Genomic DNA, 19,906 nt, shown 5'->3' with positions numbered 1-19,906 from the left:
ATCATAAAGAGTTTGTTCAAAACAACATAATGTTATTCGCAAGTTATCAGGTGTAATAGGTGTTACAAGTATGGCAAAAACTCCTTTGGAAGAATGCAGAAGTTGCATTATGAATGACGAAATATTGCGTATAATAGTACAACAGACCAACCAATATATTGAAAGTAATAAATCGCTTTTCAAACGCGATAGAGATGCCATGCCTATAAACATTGTTGAACTGAAAGCATTTCTAGGTCTCTTATACTTTGCTAGTGTTTACAGAAGTAACAGACAGAGTGTGGAAGACCTGTGGGGATCCGACGGAGATAATATTGAAAAATTCCGACTGGTCATGAACATCAAAAGCTTTAAGTTCATTCGTTGTATGCGATTTAATGATCGCACTACCAGAAATGAAAGATAAAAACTGACAAAATTGCAGCAATTCACGACATGTTACAATGCTATATATGAAATCATTTGGATTGAGCAATTCAGTGTCGGATGTTGTTTTTCGACTTTGCCAACCTATTTATCAGACAGGACGAAATATTACTGCTGATAACTGGTTTACCAGTATTATATTGATAGATGAGTTACGACGTAACAACTTTTCTTACATTGGCACGTTGAAAAAAAAATAAAGTCGAAATTTCACCTGAATTGCTTCCAAATAAGACAAAAACTAATAATAGTAGCTTGCTTGCTTTTAAAAATGGGTGCACTTTGGCTTCCTTCTTGAAACAGAAGATAAAAAGAAGCCATCTTTTATCAACTTTTACAATCGCACCAAAGGCGGAGTTGATCCTACAGATAAATTGTGTGCATCATACAACGTAACAAGAAATATGTTCGTTGTTGGCCCATGGTGGTATTTTTCGCTATGCTCAGTATTAGTGGAATCAATGCTGAGATAATATATTTTGGCAATGATCAAAATGTTATTCAAAGAAGAACATTTTTGAAAAATTTGTCACATGCATTAGTTTTACCTCATATGGTTCGACGACGTCCAGAACCATCAGGAATTCATATGGGCCTGCAACAACATCTAAAAGAATTTGCCCTATTAGAACAATGAGAACAGAAAACAAAAAATGAGCATGTCGGAAAACACAAGATGTTTGACTAAGTATAACTGCAAAAAATGTAAGAAACCTGTTTATCTGGTTTACATAGACAGCTTTTGCAATATCTGCAGTCAAATATTTACAAAAATACCACAAGATGACATAAATGAAGGAAGTGTATAATGGAGAACTTTATGCTTTGTTACGAGTAGTACGACAGATTTTAGAAAAAGTTGCGTTTGCCGTTAATAATTTGTATTAGTGTATTTTTAAGTTTTTTATGTACTTACGAACATGGATGACATGTACTAAATGCATAGTATTAAAACAAGTTATAGTTATTTACAATAATAGGTGTAAACAGCCTCGTAATCAATTTGATATACCGCTCCCATGTCTTTTGGTTTGAGGACCGCGCCCGACGGAAGGTTAAACAGCAACTTTATAGAATTAAATATCACTCTTTATGCACAAAAATGTAACTTTAATTGCAATTCAATTTACTCATTATACAAATGGTTTAAATACATTTTTGTTTAGACCAAAACTGTTTCTGGGCCAACTCTTATTTGCATAATGATGATTTTAACGTAAAATGTGCATTTAAATGTTAATAAACTATTTTACATGGCAAATAAATAATATTTAAATATCAGGTGAGTTAAAAACGGAATTATATTAAAACGCATTCCTCATTTATAAATATTTAGTAAAATATTTTGCAAAAAATATATTCAAAGAAGAGTTCAAGAAAAAAGAAATTGTACATAATAAAGAATAAAGGAAAACTATTGAATATTGATAACAATCTCTGCTTAGTAATACCTTGCTGCTTGAAACAATGAATGTGAGTAAAATTTCTTATGTTTCGCAACTCTTCCGAGCATGCCTTCTATTTGTCCTTCAACAATTAACTTCACAAGCTTCGCTCTACTGATTCTTATTATATCGCCAAGGTATGAAGTTTTTCTTTTTTTCTTTGTCTTACAAATCAACTCTCTTTCTTTATTAAGACTTTGAAGAACTTCCTCATTACGTACCTACATGACCGGTTTAATTTTAAAGAATCTTTTATGAATCCATATTTCAAAATCTTCTAAATGTCCAATCTATCTAATCTTCTAAGCGTCTCAACATATTTACTTTGACTGTTCAAGTTTCCCAGCCATTTAACAGAACTATATATACATAAAAGTCAACGAAAAAAAGATCTGTTGGCCGAAGGAAGAACTCATGGTTAAAGAATCTACGTGATTGGTATCAATGCAGATCGATTGATTTGTTTAGAGCAGCAAGTTCAAAAATAAAAGAAGACATTATGATTGCCAACCTCCGTAGGAAGACGGCACTCTAAGAAGAAGAAACGAAAAAAGTAAGCGTAAGTTGATGTTGAGTTACTACTAGATTGAGATTTAATATCTAAATCTGGATTTAAATCTTTCCAAAGACCCTCTTATACTAATAGCTTCTTTAAAATGTTGTGAAGATAACGCCCGACAATTATAAATACCGCAAGAAACTTTTACCAACGAGGTTGCGACTGCAGACTTGGAATGCCAACATCCATGGAGAAACCATACGGTTGTGCCTGCAGGAAGTGAAACAATCATAGATTATAGTAGTGCGGTTGAAGGAAATTGTGGAACAACGAACACCTGTTATGATGCAGCCTTGGAACCACAACGAGGAGGTTGGCCGAGAAAATATATTTGGAAAGGAATCGGTTACTTCTGCTATAGAAATTCCTGTAAGACTTATTCATACCAATGATTACCCAGTGACCATCAAGAAAGAGACAAAAGTAGGAACCTGTATACCAGTGACGTACATAATTCTCCAGACAACTACATCCGATAATTCCAACGACAAATTCGACCAATTAATTAAAAATGCTAATCAGTCTCAAAATCAGGCGGATAAAAGAACATTAAGGGACTTTTTTGGTGGTATTATGACTTCTTCGTACTAAAAGGAGGAAAGATGGGAAGAACTGTCGTTGTCAAATATAAAAATAATACTGGCAATACCAAGTCAATTGATCAGACAGCTCGACTATGGCCACAGGCAAACAGAGATGAAGTTGAAAGAATTTTTCGGAAAACCCTTTTAACTTCAGATAAAAGATAGTTATCCTTTATCTTAGATTGACGTCAAGGTATAAACGTTAGATGGAACTATATTTCTTTCTACTTTGTACTCTTATTAAAGTCTGAATATTGGCAGATAAAATGGGCCCAGGAGATAAAGAAAAGACAGTCTTCGCCACAGTATCTAGGGTTGTGACAATTCATTGTAAGACTCCTGGGACATTTGAAAGACTTATGGAAAATGTTAAGTTAATGGAAATGTGTTAAGAGGGTTATCTTGGAAATCGAGCTTGGTATATGTTTTCTTCTTCTTATAGTTCTATGACTGTTATGACTGACAAATATCACGTGAAAAAGTTTTCTTGGTCTATATAACTACTACCGAAGGTTCATTAAGAAGTTTGCAGCTATCGCTAAGCCATTAACGCGACTTTAGGAGGTAGCAAGAGTTTACTGCTGGGATGGAGAATAAAAAACTGTCTTTGAAACCTTAAAGAAGCATTTACTTCAGAATACATAATTAATTATTAATTTTCAGAATAGCCGAAGTACATTGTCAGTTATATGGCATTCACCAGGAGGGCATTTCAGTATAAAGAAAAATTCAAAAAATTCGAAAATGGTTTTATTGGATGAATAGTTCCGACGCGAAGATGTAAAGAATTGGTGTAATAAATGTACTAGTTGTGCCACGAGTAACGAATTCTACAGAAAAAAAGGCTTTAAGAATACAATGTTGGAAGTCCGTTTAAAAGAATAGCTTTTGATATTACCTGGCCATTTTCAGAAAGTGAAAATGGTTTTAAGCAGGTACATGTAGGTCCTGATGAATTACAATACGAAGTAGGTCGAGATCTATGCAATTCCAGACAAGAAGGCCGCCAATATTGCAAATGTGTTGATCAAAGAGTAGGTACATCAGCCGTTTTTGGGTGCCTGTGAAGATTCATAGTGACGAAAGAAGGAACTACGAGAGCGACCTATTCCAGGGAATTTGCGATAGATTAGGCATTAAAAAAACAACTATAGCCTATTACTCGTAAACATATATATATATATATATATATATATATATATATATATATATATATATATATCTTTAAGGAATATGACCGTTTAATTTAATATAAAAAATGTGCACTCGTAAGTGAAAGGGATATTTTCGGTCAATTTGGAGATTAAAAAAGAAAAGAGTTGTGCTACTTTATCTTTTTATTGAATACGTTTCGCCCACTGTTCAATGGGCATCGTCAGTTCATCTAAAAGAATGGTATTAGCGATACATCTAATATAAAAAACAATAAGTAAACGATCTTACCTTTAAAAGGTCTGTAGCATTAAGATATTAGTATGGTGAAGACACATCAAAAATTAATTTACTAAATAAAACAGCAAAAAACACAGAATGCCGGAAGATTCCCAATTTAAGTAATTTTATATTAATTAGTTTTATAATTTAACTTTTAAAAACATTGATGGATTCTAAAATCTATCAAAAAAAATTTAATTGTCAATTTTGGAATGTTATATTAACGACGGCAAGGCTAGGGATCTTGACTGTCATGATCATATCATGCAAAATAAAGTATTTGAAAGTTCGAATGTCAGAACTGACAATCAGATGGTGAGATTGAAGGAAAAGTTTTTTAGATGCCAACATAAATGTTATGATATAATAAAAGAAGTTGAAGAAGAAACCAATAATTTAAAAGTAGAATACGAAAGAATCAATTTTGTAGTATTAGTGCATGGTAAATTTGGCTTAAGTTGCTGATATCAGTTCTCTTATTTAATGCATTAGGTTGTTTCAAAATATGACACATCTCCATAAACTGTCTCTTATTAAGGTTACGTTCTCTACAGAGAATTCTAACACCATCAAAATTCACATATGCAATCAACACCAAACATACTGTGAATTTTGATGGTGTTAGAATTCTCTGTAGAGAACGTAACCTTAATAAGAGACAGTTTATGGAGATGTGTCATATTTTGAAACAACCTAATGCATTAAATAAGAGAACTGATATCAGCAACTTAAGCCAAATTTACCATGCACTAATACTACAAAATTGATTCTTTCGTATTCTACTTTTAAATTATTGGTTTCTTCTTCAACTTCTTTTATTATATCATAACATTTATGTTGGCATCTAAAAAACTTTTCCTTCAATCTCACCATCTGATTGTCAGTTCTGACATTCGAACTTTCAAATACTTTATTTTGCATGATATGATCATGACAGTCAAGATCCCTAGCCTTGCCGTCGTTAATATAACATTCCAAAATTGACAATTAATTTTTTTTTGATAGATTTTAGAATCCATCAATGTTTTTAAAAGTTAAATTATAAAACTAATTAATATAAAATTACTTAAATTGGGAATCTTCCGGCATTCTGTGTTTTTTGCTGTTTTATTTAGTAAATTAATTTTTGATGTGTCTTTACCATACTAATATCTTAATGCTACAGATCTTTTAAAGGTAAGATCGTTTACTTATTGTTTTTTATATTAGATGTATCGCTAATACCATTCTTTTAGATGAACTGATGATGCCCATTGAACAGTGGGCGAAACGTATTCAATAAAAAGATAAAGTAGCACAACTCTTTTCTTTTTTAATCTCCAAATTGACCGAAAATATCCCTTTCACTTACGAGTGCACATTTTATATATATATATATATATATATATATATATATATATATATATATATATATATATATATATATATATATATATACGTGTTTTTATATCTAACAAAACGTAAGATCGGAAAATTTTTTGTTATTTATATTTACTAATTAAGAAAACATATCGATAATTTTTTTCATTTTATTTTAAGAATATAATGCAGATGATAACCAGTTTAATGAATAAACTACTGACATTAAAATTAATTTACAGACAGATAAATAGATATCAGCACGTTATCGGTATCCGTCAGACAATAAAAATAATTAGTTCATTATGAAAATGTATACAAAATAAAACACCATTTTAAAGTCATAAATATTTCATATAGATATAGGATGTCCAAATATTCTTTCAGACTTTCAAGAAACGACTTATAGTGGACTATATGAGGAAATTCAAATATTTTTTTAAAAATTAATCATTTTATGCGGGAATAAATTATAAATCTTATAAATTGTATAGTAAATTACAATGATTAAGACAATAAGCCAGTACATGGCACCATGGTACAGCTACAAACTATAGAAACTACATATGTAGGTACATATTCTCATTTCCTCAAAAGAAATTCAAGACAAATATAAACCTAACCTAACTTTTCAAATAGAGGAAGGTAATCTGTCATCATCTTTAGTAGCTCGACAATCCTTTCTGGGTCGTGGCTTGTTCTACAATTTTCTTTTATGGTCCTTGCTTTGTTTTTCCAGTTAGTAATTTTAAGTGTTTTCAGATCTTGTTCCAATTGTTTCACGTATCTAAGTTTGGGCCTTCCCTTTGACCTTATCCCTACTGGTGTTTGCCTCATTATATGTTTTGATGTTTTAGTCTCCAACATCCGTTCAATATGGCCCATCCAGCGCAATGGATGTTATGGATCCCCGATCTTTATGGATGTTATGACCTCGGGTTCATTGTATGCTGTGTATAGTTCAAAATTATATCCTCTGCGTCATATGTCATTTTCTTGGACCTCCTTATATATTTGTCTAAGGATTTTTCGTTCTAACGTACCAAACGAAGGTAACCTTTGATGGTCCCCTTATTCTCTTCGGATAAAACTTGAAAACTATTCGAAATAAAAACACAATATTTGGTGAAAAATTGTGTTAAAATACGTTGCTTACATTGCTAATAAACTTTATTATTTACCTTTAATTTAAAGTAAAACATCAATATATTAAAAAAATGAAGAGGCCATCATAGAACATATTTATAATGATAGTCCCCATTTAAAAATTTAAATAAGGCGGGTTTTATAAAAAAAAAATACTTAACATTTTTTAATTTAAGTACAGTTAAATAAATTTTTTTTTCTTTTATAGTAAAAAACATTTAAACCTTAAAAAAAATAAACAGTAAAGAGCTAGAAATGCTTTTCTGGTTGACAACTATCACAAATAAAAGTCTTTGTTGACCTAGAACACATTCAAGGGACACCAGCCAGTGGCAGTTGCAGTTCTGGCGATTTGACCAGAATTCGTTAGGACTAGAACGAGAATAGAGTTCGTTGCAGTTTGATTCATCACTATGGTTCTGTTCATACATAACTTCCTCACGACTATCTCCTTTTATTATTTTTTTAATTTGTATTATTTATTAATTTTATTACTTTGTAATTTATTAGATATGTTTTCCAACCATTTATCTGTTCTTAAAGCAGTAGAAAATTCTCAGTCTATAATAAAATCTGAATTAAACGGTTGTATTCCAGTTTTTTTTAGAAGAACTTATTGTATTTGACGGAGTTTTAGTCTTGAGATATGTATTATTAAATTATCATTTAAAAGTGAGTGACATTCCGTCCTGGGTTATCTCTCATCAATTTTTCCATTTCCATATTTTAAAAATTTTGGTACAATTGGCCAATATCAAGGGGTGGGACGCGATTGGAACAATGTAGCGAAAGACAAAATATGTCCATTTTGCTCACCATATTCTTGTACTTCCAACCACTTGTGACTACTATACGTCCATCAAAAATGAATAGTGCCTTATTTTCGATGCTTCAACCTATTTCCATAGTCTTTAAATAAATACGCAATATACACAAACACTATTATTAGTGGCGACTGGGGACGCTAGCCCCCAAAAAAATTTTTAACGAGGCTCTTTACGGAATAGACGAAGGCATTCTTCTAAATGGTGAAAGAGTAAACAATGTTAGATGTGCCGACGACACCATGGTGATAGCAGATAGTTTAGAGGGACTTCAGAGGCTAATGGACAGAATAAACGAGTACAGTCAACACTACGGACTAAACATTAATACCCACAAAACGAAACAAATGATTATCAGCAAGGAGAATATAAATGGGGCTCATCTATACATTAACGGGACGCAGATAGAGCGAGTAAAACAGTATTGCTACCTGGGAACTATTATAAACGAACAGTGGAGCAATTGTACAGGAAATAAAGTGCCTCATAGGAAAGGCAAGAACGGTCTTTAACAAAATGAGCGCCATCTTCAAAAGTCACAACATATCCCTAGATACAAAAATGAGACATTTGAGATGCTATGTTTTCTCTGTGTTGTTGTACGGGGCGGAGACATGGACGCTTACAGACACCACTATTAAAAAACTTGAAGCATTTGAGATGTGGCTTTATAGAAGAATGCTGAAAATATCATGGACAGCAAGGATCACGAACAAGGAAGTTCTAGAAAAAATGGAGAAGGAACCAGAGATAGTGTTTACGATCAAACGCATAAAATTGCAATATCTGGGACACGTTATGAGAAATCAGCACCGTTACTCCCTGCTGCAGTCTATATTGCAAGGTAAAGTCAAAGGTAAGCGAGGACCCGGTAGAAGAAGAATACCATGGCTGCGGAATTTAAGAACATGGTTTAAGAAAACCTCAACGGAGCTGTTTCGAGCTGCAGCGAGCAAGGTCATGATGGCCAATATGATTTCCAACATCCGAAACGGATAGGAGCCAGAAGAAGAAGGGGACGCTAGTTTGCATCCCAACGTGACCTAAGACAGGCTGCATTAATTGCTAGCGGCTACCCATTCGCAGATATCAGCGACTGGCGAATTTGTAGGAAAACGCGCCTTTAAAGACATTGTTTTCATGACATTAGACATTATTTTCATGAAATAATATTAATTCTTGATCACATGTGATATTTCAAATAAGTTGGCAACACTGTTCTGAACGAGTTGAGAGTTCGCTGTACCTATAATGCAGAGATCTTACTCAAAGCGTTGTAATGTTTGTACTATTAACTGTTAGATGGCGCGTCTAAAGAAATAATTCCAGTCTTAATTTTTAAAGGTTGATTTTGCAGATTTTTTAATGAACTACAATGTAGCCATGTTTTAATATTATGTTCTAGTGACTATTTTTTAAGAGTTTACTATATAATACATCGATGGTCAAAGCGTAAATATGTTAATAATTAAAGTTCAGTAAAAAAATCAAAATACCCTAAGTTAAACGTTTAAACTAAATATAAATTTCGTGTCAATTTAAAGCTAACTTTTCTGGCATTTCAAATTTTCAAAGTGTCTTTAATTTGATTGTGTAATAATTAAAAATGGCATTAATGCGCAGAAAGTCATACCTAATTCCTAATTATGAAGTAGAACAAATTTTTATATTAGGTATTAAGTAGTATATTTTATATTAGGTAGGTATTAAAAAATTAACAATAAGTGCATAGTTTTGGGTAGAATTTAACTCTTCGTCATCCGACGTACCTACGTGAGTTACAGTGAATCCAGTGAATTCTACCACGTGGATTCAACACGGGGCTACCGCTTGAACATTCTGGACTGAATTGCGACGTATTGGACAGCAAGATCAGCAATTATAAAATAACACCATGTAAAAATCAATATTTTTCAGTCTGATTTTTATTTATTGTCTCTCTCTCTCTCCAATGGCGCTACAGCCCAAATCGGGCCTTGGCCTCCTACAGACTATGCCTCCAACCTTGTCGGTCCCGCGCCGATCTTCTCCAGGTTCTCACGTCTAGCAGTTTTATTTATTGTATTGTTACTAAAATCTTTGTAAGTCGAAAATAAAAGTTTTAATTGTTAGTTCAGTTTTTAAAAAAGTGTTTTTCCCAAGAACATTCATAATTGGTGCAGAGTCAGTACGGAAGTGGAAGAGTCTTTATAGATCCTCGTCACTTTTAAGTGTTTGTCCACTGTTACAAGAACCAGTCCCAGGGAAACCGTCTGCAGGGTTCACCCGAGGTAATTAGAAGTTAGAAGCCTTCAGGAGCAAAGGAATGCACATCGGCATCGTCTTTATCCTGTAAGCGATTTTTATCATTACTTAGAATTAAGAAGATTAAATTTTGAAAGAAATTTGATTAAATCAGACTCCTCTGAGTCCTTAGATTGAATCAGAGCTAGATTAGAAGATAAATTAAACAAAGATTTGAATAGATTAACAGAAAGATTAAAATAATTTAAAAATATCTCCTCTAAGTCCTTAGATTGACTTTAGAGTCAGATTCAGAAACTTATTTAAAGACAAATTTGAATAGCTTAATAAATACTATATATTAATAAACATAGAGATTAATAGATAGAAAATAAGTAGATTAAAATTGATATATTCATATATTGACTATTGAAAATTTACTATACTGATTTGACTATATATATTGAAACTTTTTAAAATATGGCAGTTCCACAATTTATGCATTCTTCCAAATGTTGACGGAAATCCAAACGAATTACATGAATTTATTAAAGTTTTTACACTACTTCTAAACCATTATTATGACAGACTTAATGCAGCTAATATACAAAAGAAATTTTTGCTTCATGGTATTATCAGTAAATTAACAGGTAGAGCTAAGTAATTTATATCTATATATGGATGCGAAAGTTAAGATGAAATAAAAAACGCATTAATTCAAAATTTTGGAGACCAGAGAGACAAAAATTCTCTTGCAAGGGACCTAGTAAATTTAAGACAAGGCTCAACAGAATCTATTATGCATTTTTATGAAAAGATCATGGGACTTTTAAGCTGTATTAATATTTACCTAGAATTACATACCGTAAATGCCGATATTAAAAGGAGAATACAAGAATTTTTCCGTCAACAAGTTCGTACAACATTCTTAGCAGGCCTATGAGAAGCAATGGGTCCTGTTATCTGAGCAATAAGACCAGGAAGTTAAGCCACGGCAATACAATGCGTACAGGAAGAAAATAATGTTAGATACCTTTAAAAAAATCAAATAAGTCAACCTTCAACATCAGGAAGAAGCGAAAATTATCAAGAACGCCGACCTCAGAGACAGCAGATGCCTGTACCTATCCAGAAACCATTGTATCAACAGCCAAATTTTGCGCCTCCGCAATGCCAGCAATTAATGAGGCAGTTCTATCCGCGGAATCAGTTTCAGCAACCACATCGGCGACAAAACTTCAACCAATTTAGACAAAATTCAAACCCTCCAGCATTCAGGACCCAGAACGAATCAAATGTATGGGCACCCAAACCTGGACGGTCAAAACAGCCTAGACTAACACCTATTACCTGTCATTGTACTGTAACTCGTGTGTACATGTTGCATTGCAGTTCAGTCGAGTATGTTATGGAGAAGTTTAAAAACTTGCTACTGTGTGGTGATTATAATTTAACAAATGCTTCCTGGAGTAATGACAACTTTGGTTTAAATGTTGACTGCCCTGAACACTCTCCTGATGTGTACTTGGCCAAGTCAATTGGTTATTTTAACATGTTACAAATTCATAAGGTAAGAAAATTTCTTAATCCCACACCTCAAAGGTCTGCCTCGCGGTATCTGGGGGACGCAATAATTCGCTTCTGATAGATAAAAACAAAAACCCACTAAGACGATCACAACATAAATCAAAAAAAAAAATCCGTCAACATGTCAATAGGGACATACAATATTAGATCAATGTCTACGGATCCGGTAATCTATTTATATAACGAGTTTATTACAGCTGCCGCCGTTTCTCGCAACCTAGCTTCCAACGCTTGCGATCATTCCAGTTATCTACTTGTAGACTCCTATCTTATATTGCATCTTTTATTTCTTGTCTCCACGATCTTCTTGGTCTTCCCTTTTTCCTGCGGTTGGTGGGGATCCACTGTAACATTCTCTTTGGCCATCGTTGATCATTCATCCTTTCTACATGGCCATACCATTTCAGCCTTTTGCATTCTATAGTTTCCAGGACGTCAATGTCTATGCCCATACGCTCTCTGATGTCAGTATTCCTTACTCTATCTCTTCTAGTGAGTTGGCAACATCTTCTCCAATAATTCATTTCCATTGCTTTTATTTTGGATGCATCATTTTTATTTATTACCCAAAGCTCTGAACCATATGTAGCAATGCTTTCTATGATACTTTTGTATATCCTAATTTTTGTGTTTCGGGTGATGTGGTTATTCCAAAGTATACTATTCAGTTGACGTATTGCTGAATTTCCGTGACCAATTCTAGTAGCTATTTCTTTTGTATTCCGACCATTGTTTGTAATGTTTACACCGAGATATTTATAGCTATCAGTATTTTGAATTTGTTTGCTTCCTAGTTCTAAGTGCTTTCCTTCACCTCCCACTACTACGTACTCTGTTTTTGATGGATTAATTGATAAGCCCCACTTAGTATATTCTTCATCTATTTTTCGTAACATGTAGTGGATATCATCTTGATCTTCTGCAAGTATTACTTGGTCATCAGCAAAATGCAAGCTGTACAGTGTATGGTCTCCAATTTTAACACCCATAGGTTCACATTTTCTTTTCCAAATATCCAAAACTCCCTCCAAATAAATTTTAAACAGTGTAGGTGCAATGCAGCAGCCTTGGCGAAGTCCTTTGGTCACTTTTATCTTTTTTGTCACTTTTTGTCCAATCTTTATTACACTTGTCATATGTACAACTCCCTTACAGCATTAATGTAAATCGGTGGAATATTCTTGTCTTCTAGCACATGCCATAGCTTGGCTAATGGGACACTGTCATCCGGTAATCTACTGTATTATAAAGGAAATGAAAAGAATAGTAAATTTGGAGTAGGATTTATAATAAATAAAGCTAGTAAAGCTAGTAAAGTAACTGTGTCCAAATTTTTAAAGGAATATCAGATCGTGTAGCCTATGTCATACTTAAAATAAGAAGAACATCAATTAAAATTATCCAGGTATATGCCCCCACGACAGCTTATGATGATGAAGATATCGAACTATTTTATGAAGGTATATCAAAGGCTATGGAAGAACAAATTCATAATTTCCTAATAGAAGTAATGATAAAAAATGATCAAATCAAACATAATTTGTTTATGTCTAATATTTAAAAAATCATAATCAAATATCAACTACTTTGGTCATCTTTGATTATAAGTTTTAAAATAATAAAATAAAATGCTTTTGATTTCTAAAATTTTCATGTACAGTCAAACAGGTACCTGTCTCGAGAAATTAAAAAGCCACCGCGCAGAAATAAATTTGAAAGTGGGGTCCAGCAAATTTTTTAATAAATATTTACTTTGAAACTTAAAACACTTACCAGTCAAACAATGAAACAATGAATTTTTCCAAGTAGGATCTTTGAAAATGAAAGAAATATAATCATAATTATTATCTACTGTTTGCTAAATATTATATTTTATTCAAATCATTGTTTTTGTTTTCCTTCTATGCTGAACTTTTATCAACTTCTATCAAGAATAGCTTTTTTTGTACAATGTAAGATAAACTTTTTCTTCATTTGTATAAACTTTTTTGCGACACACTGTATACCATTAAGTTGTGTAAATTATTTAAAACGTATTTTTTTTAGATATCATACTAAAGATACCCTATATTACTGTGATCTTCCACATATTGACAAAATTTAAAAAATTTTAATATCTAGCTAGTGTCTATCAAGCGGTACAATGTTTGTAATGTTCGGGTAAATTCCATCCTTTTCTGGCTGAATACTTTCTATTTTTGCGCACTGAAAGCTCTGCCTTGTAACGAGATTGCGGTCCTACAGTACTTATTTGATTTATACTGGAATTAATGTGGTTGTGTTGTTACTACAACGCAATGGCAAGTACCAATAAAAAAGTTTTTCGATCCAAAAAATAATTTATTAAATAAGTCAAAATAAATAAAAATCAACTATAATCTTTTTAAGGATGAGATGTGGAAGAACTTCCAGAGTTTGCAGAAGTTCCTGGATAATAGGCAGAATAAGCCAGACTCTGTGGCTCACTGGCGACTGACCATACTCTCTGGTAAGGACCACCAGTGTTAGGTTCCCAGCCAGGTTCGTATGAACTTGGTGGAGGAGGTGGGGATGCTGGTGGAGCTCCGTACAATGGCGCTGGAGGTTCTGCTGGTGCCATAGACATCATGGGCATGGGCATACCTTTAAAATATAATGACATTTAAACTAAAATATCTAAAAAAGTTAGTTGACGTAGGTGTCACTTACGAAATTCAAATTTTTGCTAAAAATATTACAAACAATATGACATATTGACATATGACACATTGTGTGCTCTATTTGAATATTTATTCTTAAATCCATAATTTGCAACAATCTAGATTCTAACTCGATAATAATTAGGCACATAAAAGTATGTTACAGTTCATTATTGTTACTATTTATTTAGCGGCTGATTTGATTCATTTGGCAATTTCCAAATGACAGCCCCAAATCCACTTTTGGTTTTTACCTGTCACGTGTGAACAAAATCTCTGGTTTGCATGAAGCTCAAACCAAAAACCGACTAGATATATTCGGACCGACCATAGAATGTTTAACTATCATTATACCTATGTAGCTTTATACAATTATTTTTTAGGTTTCTCATCACGGTTTGCCTAATAACCTAACAAAATAGGGAATATAGTAAGCACTTGGGTGATAGTATACGAGAACTTTGTTTGATTTGGTCTAATACTTCTTTATTCTGTTCTTCGTTTATTAGATATAAATGTATCTTTGTATTAATTTACGTTTCTTCTCTATCAATATTACGTTTTTTCTAAATCCTTTTTATCAACTCCTGTTTGCTGCTACTACGCTTTTGATATTTATTATTCAGCGTATTTCTTAGGTTTTTTTGAATTATAGTAACAAGAGTTATTACTAGAAAACCAGAAAAAAACATCTGGTTATAAATAGGCAAGACACGTTGATTTAGGAATGAATGGAAGGTTGAATATGAGGTGACACAATTTAGATATTGTACCAAGCTAATGAAGGACCTATTTTGGTAAAGCTCGTTAAGTTTGAAGGACTGGGATGGCTACCTTGAATGAACCAACAAAAATTGTAGCTGAGGACACATAAAGAAATGGTAGGAAGATCTGAAAGTTATAGAAACTAGACACCCTCGATCGAAAGCAAGAAATATAAATGTATGGAGAGGATCAATCGAAGAGACTAATGCTTAACTATAGCTGTGGAGTCAATGTGCGATTGACGAATATTTGAATCTATATAGTTCCATTATTTTTAAATCTCAAAATCGAACAAATTTTTAATTATTAAATATACTTACCTGACTTTCCGATGAACTGGTAAACGATGAAGCCAATAACGATAAGAAGAGCCAGTTTGCTTATAATCAAAGCTTTAGTTGCTTTAATAAGACTGAGTTTGATGAATAGAGGTTGAAGAAGTTTCATTTTCAATTTTAACAGCAACAAAATAGGGAACAACAGTTTCTTCTTTAAACCAATACCTCTTGCTAAAATAAATAAAAAAATATTAGTGTAAATTAGTTTATTTATTATACAATGAAAATTATTTTGATTTTGGTAAAGTTGCAAGGAAATGGCAAACGTACTAATTGCTAAGTTCTTTATTTAAAAATTATACCTAAAACTGATATGATAACATATACGAGAGCATTGGGGATAATTGTAAAGTAGGTTGTGGATGGTACAACTAAAAGATAGTAGTTGGCTATTCAGCGATTTCGCAAATTATAGATATTACTGGGTGTCATTTATGTCAATATCATTGTCAATATAAAAGTTTTCATCACAGAAATCATTCGTGCAGCAGTTTAGAAAGCTACCATTGCCATTTGGATCACCAACCTTCGAAAAGAGACGCTTATAGAAAAGAGAAGACTATACTAATAACTTAAAACCATTAAGGAGTAGGACCGTGTTACTGGTTCTAACAGAAAACCATCCATAGAACTTGAAAATATTCCTATACCATTTTAAGCTGAGATACTAGCGATAGAATCTTATGCTCAAAAGCAGTTGAAAATCGCCTCAATTAGGCCAAAATATTTGTTGCACCCGGAATTAAACTGTGCTAAAGATTCTAAATATTTTGTAACTGAAGTCCCATAAACAACTGCCAAAAAAAGCTATTTTGCTATGGGTTCCAAGGTATAATATTTTATGTAACGAATTTGTTGATACCATTGCTAAAGAAGAAGCTTATATTTATTTTATTGGATCTAAGCTACTTTACTGTACACGAAAAAGCCGTTTAATAGAAGACGTCCAAAAAATGGGGAAAGAGGGCTTACTGAAAAAATATTCCAAGCCAAAGGCATGGTCCAAGAAAAAAGGATAAAAATGTTATTAAGATTTGATTGCTATGCAAAAACCCGCTTAGAATTTCAAAAAACTGGACCTAGATCACATGTGCTCTGATTGGAAACTAGTCATTTATATATTATCTTTTTAAAATAAGCAAAGTGGACAAATCACAATGCACATTCTGTGAAAATGCTTATGAAACAGCTTAATATATTGCCTGCAAAATATCTTTTTGTAACCTAATTAGGTAAAAATCCTTTCTACCTTCAAAGCAGATAATACACTTTCTTAGAACCCTATATATTTGGAAGAAACACAGATACAGGATATGCACACAAATCTTTCAGACTACCGTAAGGAAAGGTTTATTTGAATAAACTACTTCTTTGAAATAAACCAAAGATTTAAAATTTAACAACTATTTTTGGACTAATTTATACACCCAAACTTACATTCATTCTCTGATTCGTTGGATACGACATCCAAACCACTTTTTGGATTATAAACCACTTCTGTTTGTTCCATTAGTGCTTCTGGAACCTTGAATTTGAATTCGTGGGTGTTGAGCACTCGGGTAACTCTCTTGTAGATAGCAGCATCAATATTCTAAAACATTAAGAACTTTGTCAAATTATTGGTATTTTAATTTTAACAAAATATAATGACGTGTGGTAGGTTCCCGTATATTTGTTCTTTTTTGATGAAATAAGGGTATACGTTGATATTATAAATAAATGACCAGTTTAAAAGACTAAAAATTGACTAAAAACTTACAAATAAGAATATTTGTGATTTAATGGCAACCCGGTTTTTCAAAGCAAACATTTCTCTAAGGGACGTTAAAGTGGTTAATTACTTTTCAGGTTACACTGATGATGGAATTTACATTCCGAAAACGTTCTGTATTTGTGTTATAGCCCGTTTGGGTGTTTTATTTATACCTTTTACTAAAAATTTTAAAATAAAAATTTTTTTGTTAAAAAGAAACGTTTGGATAGAGCTGTTTTTGATAAATATTAAGAATGTTTTTTCTATAAAAACTATGTAAAGGATTTTTGTTCAAGATGAAGCTAGTGTATCTTATTCTGCATTATAAAAAATGGTACTTTGAATTAGAAACGATATATTATAATAACAATTGCATAAACATATGGTCATCCACCCAAGACCTGATAGTTTTTTGCTTATCAGTCAAGCCATATTGAAGAAATATAAAGGTTGGCGTTTTTAACAAGCTGGTATAGGTATATTTGAATGAAGTATATTTTTATAAGTTTAAAAACAAACGACCTTGAACGAAAAATATATTCGAGAAATAAAAAAACCATTTTGGTATGTTTATATTTAATCTTTTTGTTTCATAGATTATGAAAAATTTTTGGGTAACGTCCAATGACATTTAATATGAAAGCATCTTGTAAATCTGAACCAAAGTTTTGTGAGAACAAAGAAGAAATCGGGAGATTATAAAATATCTGGTTCTTCCCTTGTAAAATCGTAAAAACTTCAAAAAATGGCCCAGTATTACCTCCAAGGCTATTTAAAATATATCGGTAATATTATATACAGAGATTTGCGACGATACAGTGTTTTGCATACATTTCGCGAGAAAATGAATAGCTCATGATATCCCTAAAATTTTATATTTTCAGGTATGCCCAAAGATGTTAAACTTCTTTGGGCATACCATCCAAGCTGACTAAAGAGACCAACTGATCGATTAGTAAAAAAACAGAAAACAAGATGTAGAAGGCAATTAAAAACATGAATTGACACAAAGGAAAAACTAAGAGATGCAAACTCCATGAGATCATTAAAGGTAACACAGAATCGTAAAAGGAAACAAGCAAAAAAATCATATTGAACCAGAAAAACACTAGAAAAAAAAGGAGTACTACTCACGATAACTGCCTGTCTCTTAAGGTAAACAAAAAAGAAGAAAAATGTTGCTAATCTCCTGAAAAAGCATTAAAACAAGTTTTATGCTGGCAGTACAAATACTCAACGAATCTGGCCCAAATGCTTTGCTAAACAGGGATGTTGAGTAAAACAGGAATGTGTTTTATCCCCCTTACTCTTTAGCCTTTTACTAGACTCGCTTTACAGGTAATTTCTTATAGAAGAATTTACTGAGGATTAGCAAACAGACTTTAAGATTTAGATTACGCTGATGATAAATTCCTCTTAGCACATACAAAACAAGACATGCAACCTTAAGTAAAAACATTACAAGAAGAATCAAAGAAGGTTAGTGAAATATAAGCATCAACGCAACCAAAGAAACGCGCCAAGAAAACCAGCAACAAACTTATTGTTATCAACAACCAGGACATTGAGAGAGTATTGGAATTTACACATCTGGGTAGCATAAATGTTATATATGTATATTATATATATCAAAGAAGTGTTAAGACGAATTGGACATGACAGAAAGCTTGTAAAGACAATTAAAATAAAAAACATCGTGTCTTGGCCACATACTTCGAAACGATAAATACTCTCTTCTAGACTTCAGTTCCAAGGAAGAGTAGAGGGAAGAAAATGCTTGGGAAGAAAGAAGAAATCTTATCTGAGGAATATCAGAGATTGGACTAATCTCAGTATTTTACGTTGCAAAAGATAGGTAAGCGTTTAAAGAAGTGATCTGGAACTGCACAAATTCGAATGTAATTCTTGTCTATCGACGATGATAAAATAAAATGTTGAAGTTACGGGGAAGAATATAATATTATTGACAGCTACTAAAATATTACACTATAATTGTTGTTAAGGTAATAATTTATAATCGATTTGTAATCGATTGTGCAACATAATTCAAATGAAAAATTTATGCGCAATAAAAAATTAATAATATTAGTCATACAACAATTTTTTTGCAAACATTTTAATATTCGTATCTTTCTATGAAATATAGAACTTTTGGTTAATTAACTCACGTATTTGGAAATATCGTCTAATTTACTATACTTAATTATCACCACATACATACCCATATCACATTTTAACACTAAAAAAATACTTTCACCAAAAAATCACCTTAGTATTCCTAACATCACTTTGTATGTGAAGCATGTTATCCAAATATCCTAGAACATTTTGTTTGACACAGTCAATTTCGATGCAGTTATCTAAAACAGTCGAAACCAATTCATCCCCTGATGTGGGGGTGCCTTGTCCAGTAACATAGACTGCGAATAATGTAATAGGCACCACAAACCTCCACATGTTGATGAGAGAACAATAAACTAAAATAATTGATGATGAATTGACATGGGCGCAGTTATATACAGAGCATTATAGAGGTCAGGGAACGATTGTGAATGAATTATTAATAGGCAAATTAATTCTTGTATGGGTTTCTTTCTGTGTATGGTGTGGTTCCGCTAAAAGATCCGGTGGATGTTTTGGTATTCCAATGGTTGGTATGCGTATTCACTTTTTAAAAGCTCGTGCTCGGAATTGTGCCATAATAATAAGGAACTCTCGGTGAATAGGATTTTAATTTTGGAAAACCGAAAAACGAAAGTGCATTTATAAATATTTTAAATTACAT

At 32.4% G+C, this 19,906-nt stretch overlaps 1 protein-coding gene across 1 annotated transcript; it reads right to left on the bottom strand.

Moving 5' to 3' along the window:
- Positions 1-13,906: 13,906 nt before the first annotated feature.
- On the bottom strand, positions 13,907-19,603 carry Osi20 (DUF1676 domain-containing protein Osi20). The gene is made up of 4 exons (XM_072533837.1): positions 19,390-19,603; positions 16,806-16,959; positions 15,351-15,539; positions 13,907-14,209 (listed from the first exon to the last, which is right to left on the bottom strand). The coding sequence occupies exons 1-4, from the start codon at positions 19,576-19,578 to the stop codon at positions 13,971-13,973; spliced, it is 771 nt and encodes a 256-aa protein (XP_072389938.1). The 5' UTR covers positions 19,579-19,603; the 3' UTR covers positions 13,907-13,970.
- Between the last annotated feature and the right edge of the window lie 303 nt (positions 19,604-19,906).

Source organism: Diabrotica undecimpunctata, chromosome 6 (genome assembly GCF_040954645.1).
Source record: "Diabrotica undecimpunctata isolate CICGRU chromosome 6, icDiaUnde3, whole genome shotgun sequence".
Classification (NCBI taxonomy): domain Eukaryota; kingdom Metazoa; phylum Arthropoda; class Insecta; order Coleoptera; family Chrysomelidae; genus Diabrotica; species Diabrotica undecimpunctata.
This window is presented reverse-complemented; position numbering and strand designations above follow the sequence as displayed.